This window comes from Theropithecus gelada, chromosome 11 (assembly GCF_003255815.1).
Source record: "Theropithecus gelada isolate Dixy chromosome 11, Tgel_1.0, whole genome shotgun sequence".
NCBI lineage: Eukaryota > Metazoa > Chordata > Mammalia > Primates > Cercopithecidae > Theropithecus > Theropithecus gelada.
The window spans coordinates 35,984,203-35,992,111 of NC_037679.1; the positions used below are offsets into that span (position 1 = coordinate 35,984,203).

At 35.5% G+C, this 7,909-nt stretch overlaps 1 protein-coding gene across 1 annotated transcript in view; it reads left to right on the top strand.

The window, feature by feature from the left end:
- The window catches only part of ZDHHC17 (zinc finger DHHC-type containing 17), a 91,370-nt gene extending 87,046 nt beyond the window's left edge, over window positions 1-4,324 (top strand). Inside the window, exons 16-17 of the mRNA XM_025402061.1 lie at window positions 3-97; window positions 1,458-4,324. Coding sequence (XP_025257846.1) covers window positions 3-97; window positions 1,458-1,596 — 234 coding nt within the window. The 3' untranslated portion in view covers window positions 1,597-4,324. The remainder of the gene's footprint in view (window positions 1-2; window positions 98-1,457) is intronic.
- The last annotated feature ends 3,585 nt before the right edge of the window (window positions 4,325-7,909 follow it).

Consider the following 7,909-nt stretch of genomic DNA (forward strand, 5'->3'; position numbering starts at 1 on the left):
AGATATCATGTTTGGGTATTACTACAAATGAAAGAATGAATGCCAGAAGATATAAGCACTTTAAAGTCACAACAACGTCTATTGAAAGCCCATTCAAGTACGTACATATTTATAAATTTAATATTTTCCCTGGTCATAAACATTTTCTTACCAGACTCTTAGTGATATGTAAAATAGCTTTTAAGCCTTTTTAAGATTTTTGTAGAAATAGCATCAGTTCACCATAACACCAAAACAGAATTCATCACATTAACTATATATAATAAAGTTGTGATATCTCCTTATATATATTTTTTTCTTTTTAATTTTAAATTTGTATTCAGTCTGGTGCTTAGAAATAGTAGGGTCCTAAGTATACGAAATGTTTAAAACTTTGAGTTTTACTGAAGTTATTACCAACTCTTTAGCTTTTGTGGTGCTGTTGATTATGGCATACTTCTGGAAAGCAAGCAGACCTTTAAATAAAAACAGAGTTAGTTGGGTAGTTTTGAGAATTCTCCCATAGGTACAAAAATTATATAAGGCATAAAACTGTCTGCTTTTCTTTTCTTTTTTTTTTTTAGACAGAGTCTTGCTCTGTCACCCAGGCTGGAATGCAGTAGCGCGATCTTGGCTCACTGCAACCTCCACCTCCTAGGTTTAAGCAGTTCTCTGCCTCAGCCTCCCGAGTAGCTGGGATTACAGGAGTGCACCATGCCCAGCTAGTTTTTGTGTTTTTAGTAGAGATGGGGTTTCATCATCTTGGCCAGGTTGGTCCTGAACTACTGACCTCGTGATCCACCTGCCTCAGCTTCCCAAAGTGCTGGGATTACCAACATGAGCCACCGGTGCACACCCGGCCAAAACTGACTGCTTTTCTAAAGGTGTTACTGGAGTACTAACATTTCGTGAACTTATCCTTGCCATTTCTTTTTTAAGTTGTTATCCTTAAGTTCACTGCCAAATTCATGCTATTTATAGTTATTTTGTCTTTTTTTTTTTTTTTTCTGTTTTAGAAGTAGTTTGTCTCCTGCCAAAGAGCCACTACTTAAAGGTTTTTATCAAAAATTGCATTTGGAGCCAGGCATGTTAGGGCATGCCTGTAGTCCCAGCTCCTTGGGAGGCTGAGGTGAGAGGATTGCTTGAGCCCAGAGTTCGAGGCCAGGCCGGGCAACATAGTAAGACCTCATCTCTAAAAATAAAAATAAAAATGCATGTAACACAGGAAATATATGCACATTTGAATAAGTTTAAAATATAATTGTGTCTTTAAATTAGCAAAAGAAAAAATCGTTGGCAGAGCAGTGGAGAAACATGAAGGCATATATATTTTATAGTTATAAATTGGTTCCTTCTTGCAAGTAACCTGAGTTTTTAAGTTTAGAAAAAAATCTATTTAACACGAAAATTATATTGAATTCATGTATTAAATCATTTGTACTGACTGCTGTGTTTTCTTTTTGGGGTGCCATTTTTAGCCACGGATGTGTAAGGAATATTATAGACTTCTTTGAATTTCGATGCTGTGGCCTCTTTCGTCCTGTTATCGTGGACTGGACCAGGCAGTATACAATAGAATATGACCAAATATCGGGATCTGGGTACCAGCTGGTGTAGCAACATCTTTATCCTATGAAGCATATTGCTGAGTGGTGCCTGAAAATTGTGTCTGTCCGTGTCTCTCTCACACTCGAATCCACATCCTTTGAATAAGAGCATGCTATGTGTAGGGCTAACGGTGAATTTTACAGTCTTTTTTTCAACACTTTTATTAACAAAAGTAAACATGGACAGAACACACTGCCATTTCTGGGAAGAGTAAAGATGATAAAAATAATTTTAATGGTTCTTAATGTGGAAATTCACAACATACTCAACTTTTGGGTTTTGTTCTCACAGTATTTTTCACAAAAAAGGTAAACTTACTCTGTTGACAGACATGGTGTACTGATCAGAAATGTTCAGTTTTAACTAAAACTAAATTTATGTTATTTGGCTAAATGTTATGATGCAGTCTAGTAGGAGTATTGCATCTAATTCCAGGAGCATTGTTTTAAGTTGATTGACTAGTATTATGTACATTTTAGAATGTACACATAAATACTGTGATGAATATCATGTGATTGGGATCTACTGTGATGTTGTCTTCAAAGGCAGGAGAAAATAATGTTCACAATAAAATGTGCTAACAATGTTTTGTTCCTATCAGCTGTTGCAAATGCTGATATATTTCTAGTTCAGTGAAATAATTTGTAGTAACCTTGCTCTGAGGTTTTACGGTCTGATAATGAAACACTTGCATGAGTATAGTAAGTCATGTTATTTTGTTCAAATTTAAAAGCCCTACTAAGTGCATGATACACCACATAGAATGTATACTAGCAGATACTATCCAGTGGAGCATAAATTAGAATTTAATTTGATGTTCAAAAACAGTTCCATTTTTAACAGTTAACGTGGTATTTTCAAGAAAAGGCAGAATAATGCAAAATTCTCAGTAATAGTGATACATGGATATACTTCTTTTTAAAACCTCAGCTACAAAATAATTGTAGACAAAATAATGGCATTTAACTAAAGATGGAGCATGATCTGTGTACATAGCACATGTGAATAAAAGAAAAGCTGATGGTATATTCTGGTTTTAATAAAATGACCTATCAGAAAGTAGAATTTCATCCCCAAGAGTATTTCACTTACCCAATATTGAGTAAGTTCTGAAACAGTTTTAGAAAAGATTTTCTTTTTGTTAAATGTGATGCACTGATCAGTTTTTGTCACAGCATTTTCATACCCTCATGGTGGACTACTAGTCACTGCTTCCATAAATATTGTTTACAGGGTGAGATTTGGTTTAGTCATCTTAAGTGCTGTAGCAAACTGTGGTTCGAGCAACCTGTGGGAAATCTGTGAGAGGGAATGGGGTGGGAGAGGGTGGGGGAATGGTGGTCAGACTAAGAACAGATCCTAGACCAGTGTAAAGAATGTGTATCTGTATATAAATAATTTATCAAATAGTTTTCTCTTTGTGTCTGTATGTGTTAGTGTTTTTAAAGCTGCTCGTTTCATTTTATCCAACCAAAAAGAAAAGGGAGATAACTAATGAGCTTCTAGTGATGTTCAAAATTGCTGTTAATAGGCATTATACCCTGCAAGTTCACTGCATGTCTGATGCTTGGTAAAACTAGTCTTCCCTGTAAAATGCAGATTCCAGGTATTAAAGCAATCTAGTGGTATACCCGCCCCTTGCCTTAGTAAGAGGAGCAGTGAAATGTATATAGTTGATGTTCAGTATTTCCAAGTACCATTTTTATATAGTAGCTTATTTAACCATAAGTCACACATCAAAAAAAGATTACCCTTAGTGTATGTGTTTTAATATTAGAAAACTGGCATATGTACTTTATTTTTGAAAAGGGAAGAGATGGGTGTGGGGTGGCAATAGCATTGTGCCATTTTATCATAGAATGTAAAAATTGGTTAACTTTACAAATGTCAGCTAGTTTTGACTACTAATTGGGGGAAATTTTAGATAATTTTTAAATTCAAAGTTATTTATAAAATGCTAGAATTTGTTTTAATTTTTTGTATTTTGAGCCACTTCACACGAAGACTCAGTTGCATTTTTATCGAATACATTTTTATCAACAGTTAAAGACTATGGTGGTTTTTTCAGAGTTTGGCTAAGAATGTTGTTACCATCTTCTTTGTTTGTGGTACAATATTCTTTTCAGTGCAAAAGAGATGTCATTCAGTTAAACAGACAAAAAAAAAAACAAACCCCTCTAGATGTGTAATTACATGGAAAATACTAGCAATGTGAATGCTTTTGTAGTAACCATCTTGTAGTACCTGTGAAATCTATAACTCAAATGGTCAGATGGTCAGGAGCCAGCTATGAAGCAGTATACCATCTCTTTAATTATTTTGTAGGTCCTGTGTGTGGAACCAACTATAAACCCAGTTCTAAAGTTGTGTATGATGGTGAACTTTTGGGAATAGTTCTTATCAACTTAATTGGATACTTTTAGCAAATAGCAACTTAATTCTCAGCACTGAACATGAATTACTTCTTTGGAGTTTTTTTCATTCATATTTTTATTGTTTCCAGGAATTTATTTGATATTAATGGGCATAAAACAGCATCACTGTACTTAAGCTATGGATGTTTTTATTTTATATTTTCTTTATTTATAACTGTGCCAAGTATTATTTTGCTACTTACTGTGTTATTCTGTGGAAAGAAAAACCTGTAAAGTGTTTAATAAATTAGCCCTCCTTACATAAATTAAATGTCAAAATTTTGTAAAATATTAATCAGAATAAATACTGACTCTTAAGTGTGTGCTTGTTTATGATTTCACTCAATTTGCTTCAGGAAATTGATGAAATGTGATAGTGGTACCTATGATATGAAAAGATTATACATTAATATCCTGGTTAACTAGGAGTCAAGTGGCATAAGAACTTGGAAACATAAAAGATAGTGTTAGTAGTCTAAAAAAAATTCCAGTCCTGTGTGTATGCATGTGTGTGTGTGTTTTTTTTAAATAAAGAATAATTTTTTTAAGAATTTTGAATTCCATGGAGTTAATTAGGATCCTCAGGGACTGTATGAATCTCCAAGTTTTAAATACGTCTAAATATACTAAAGAAAATACTGCAAAATGCACTATATAAAGAAAAATATTGCAGAATGAAACGAACCAAACGTTGATCTCAGTTACTTGAGAAGGTATGCGTGGCAGAGAGAACTACTCTATTTGGGACTTTAAAACGCAAAAATTATTAAGGAACCATTTCCTGTTGTTCCAGTGGTTGTTAATGGTTTGAGAACCCAGTGGTATTAAACAGGAATATTTTCAAGTTGGACTAATATATCCATAATTTTATGAGATTGAAAAAAATGCCCCACAAGCTGTCTGGAGTTCAAGGAACAATATCTTGAACAACTGTATAAAGTAAAGCAAGCCACTAGTTTTCATTCCACCCAAGTGTTTTCCTCCTCATTGTCTACTTTTTCTCTCCTAGTCCTTGCTAGATTGATAGATCATACCTGATATGGATGTCTGAGTCTAGGAGTTTTTAGACATAATTGGAAACAAGTGGTATATACCAGGACAGAAAATCTTAACATCTTGTCAGAAAGTAAAGTGCTTATCAGAGTTTTCTATTAAATATATTTATGTGACAAAATAGAAAAAGCTATAATTCCAAGTAGATTGAGCATTCAGAATGTTCCTTGGTCTGTGTCAGCTAAGTCAGAAACTCAAGGAAACCAGACATGCTTCTTAGAAAACTCTTTTTGCCTTTGAATTGGATACGAATGTTTTACTCGGATCAATTTTGCTAAAACTGTTACTCATTTACTAGGACTGACAAATATTTTTGATAGATGGCAATGTTTTTAGATTGTATCCATTCAAAGCATCAGAAAGTCTCATTGTTGCTGCTGCTTGGATCTGTAGGTTTACAGTTTTCATCAAAATTTGGAAATTTTTCAGTTACTCTTTCTTCAATTATTTTTCCTCCCCTCCTTTCAGGAAACTCTAATTTCATATATGTTAGGCCACTTGAGATTGTCTTCCAACTCACTGATGGATCCTCCGTTGGCTTTTAATATTCTTTTTCTCAGTGTTTTTTTTAGATAGTTTCTGTCTTTAAGTTACTGGTTTTGTTTTGTTTTTTGCAATGTGTAGTCAATACCATTCAGTTTATTTTCATCTCACATTTTGTTTTCACCTACAATGTTTGATTTGGACCTTTTAAAATACCTTCAGTGTCTTAACTTTTTGAAAACATGTAGGTCTAATAACTTTTCATATCCTTACCTGCTAATGTTTACATTTGTCAGTTCTGAGTTGGTTTTGATATTTTTTGCCCTCATTCTTGCATGCCTGATAATTTTTGTTTGGATGCCAAACACTATGAATTGGGTGCCTGATATTTTTGTGTTTCTATAAACTCTTGAGCTTTATTCAGGATACAGTTAAGTTACTTGGAAAATCTGATCCTTTGAGGTCTTGCTTTTAAGATGTTAGGCAAGACCAAAGCACTGCTCTTACTGAGTGAGGTAAGAGCCTTCTCTGTACTCTATCCAAAACCCCAGGGAGTCATGTTTCCCAGTCTTGTTAGTGGGACAGGCACTATTCCCATTCCATGTGAGCACCAGACAATGTTTGCTCCACACCTTTTGGATGGCTCTTTCCCTGGCCTTAGGTAGTCACCTAACATGCATGTTCTATCAGAATTCAGCTGAAGACTTGCACGGTGGGGTGGTGTTCTGTATAATCCTAAAGTTTGCTCTATCTAATCCTCTCCAGTCCTGCAAACTCTAGCCACCTGGGTCTCCCTGGACCCAGCTCTGTCTTAACTTAGGGTGGCTTCTAGCTCCACCTGTGTTCTTCTTCCTTGTACTTCAGCCTGGAAACTCAAAGCAGTAAGCTTTGGTAGTTGCTAGGACTGATCTCATTTTTTTTGCCCCCATGAATGGCCTTTGTTGCCTATAATGTGCAGTGTCTTGAACATTTTTTCATGTAATTTGTCTTGTTTACAGTGAGAAGATAAATCTGGTCCCTGTTATTACATTTTGGCTTTAAGTGGAAGTCTGAATTAAAATTAAAAAATTTTTAATTTCTAATACAAAATATTGATAGAGACAACTGTCATAGCAAAAGCTCTTTGGAGTTCTCAATAATTTAAGAATATTAAGGGGTCCTGAGATCAAACTCTGGAAACCACAGGTTCAGAACATTTCCCAAGATGTTAATGGTTCCATGGACAACTAATTCAGTGTAAGGCTCTCTTCAAATTAAAAGACTTCAACCATAGGCTCTCAAGGCCTTCAGTAGCTAGTGTGCAGTGTCAGCCTACAGATCTGTCTCATTTCTGTAACACTCCCTAAACTTACTTGATCGACAAGACTTTTTTGGCACTAGAGTTGCCAGCAGTCCTCCTTAAATATACCAAACCAACATAAGGGGTAGTTTTAAAAATATGTATTTTGTGACATGCAGCACTTTAATATTGCATTCGGATTACTTTGGGGCTACTGACATCCAAATGACCAAGTGATTCCTCCCAAAACAGTCTGGCCCAAAGCCAAATTCCTTTTTCCACTCCTGGAACCACTGGAAACTAATCTCACAGTGGAGTAGCTATTTTGCCATGGCTCCCAATTTAATCAAGAATGATTTAAAATATGAATGGATATCTTATTTTACCAGACAGAAATCTCAAATTACCAGTCACCTGGAAACTTCATTTACATTGTTTTTCCTCTTGAATATCTACTAGCAACTCCAGTAGAGTTTGGGAAACATGGTAGGAATGCTAACAAACTACCCCAAAATTTGGTGATCTAAAACATTTTTGTTTGTAGATCTGCAATTTGGTCAGGGCTTAACAGAGACTAAAATAATCTGAAGGCTGCTTCACTCACATGCCTGGTGGTTGACATGACTGTTGAATGAGATCTCAGCTGAAGCTATGGCAGTAATATGCCTACATGTGGTTTCCCCATGTAGTCAGGGCTTCCTCAAGAACATGGCTGAATTCCAAGAGTAAGCATCCTAAGAGGAAGAGGCAGGCAAAAGCTGTATTGTCCTTTCTAACCTAGCCTTATCCAAAATACTAAGAATGAGTCACTAAGGTGGGCCTTTATTCAAAGAAAGGGCAATTAGACTGTCATTTGATGGGAACGTCAAATAATTTGTGGACATGTTCTACCACATACAGAATCAGAAGTTAATAACTCCTTCAGCCTCTTTTATTGCCAATTAACTTTTTCCCATCCTGCTTAACTACCTCTCCTGCCCACTGTGATGGAGCTGGTATGCCTCATAAAACACCTGAAGTTGCTCAAGGCTATGATGTGAAATAAGCACCCAGTATACCATCCACCAACTTCCTCCCACTTTGTTTCTGCTTT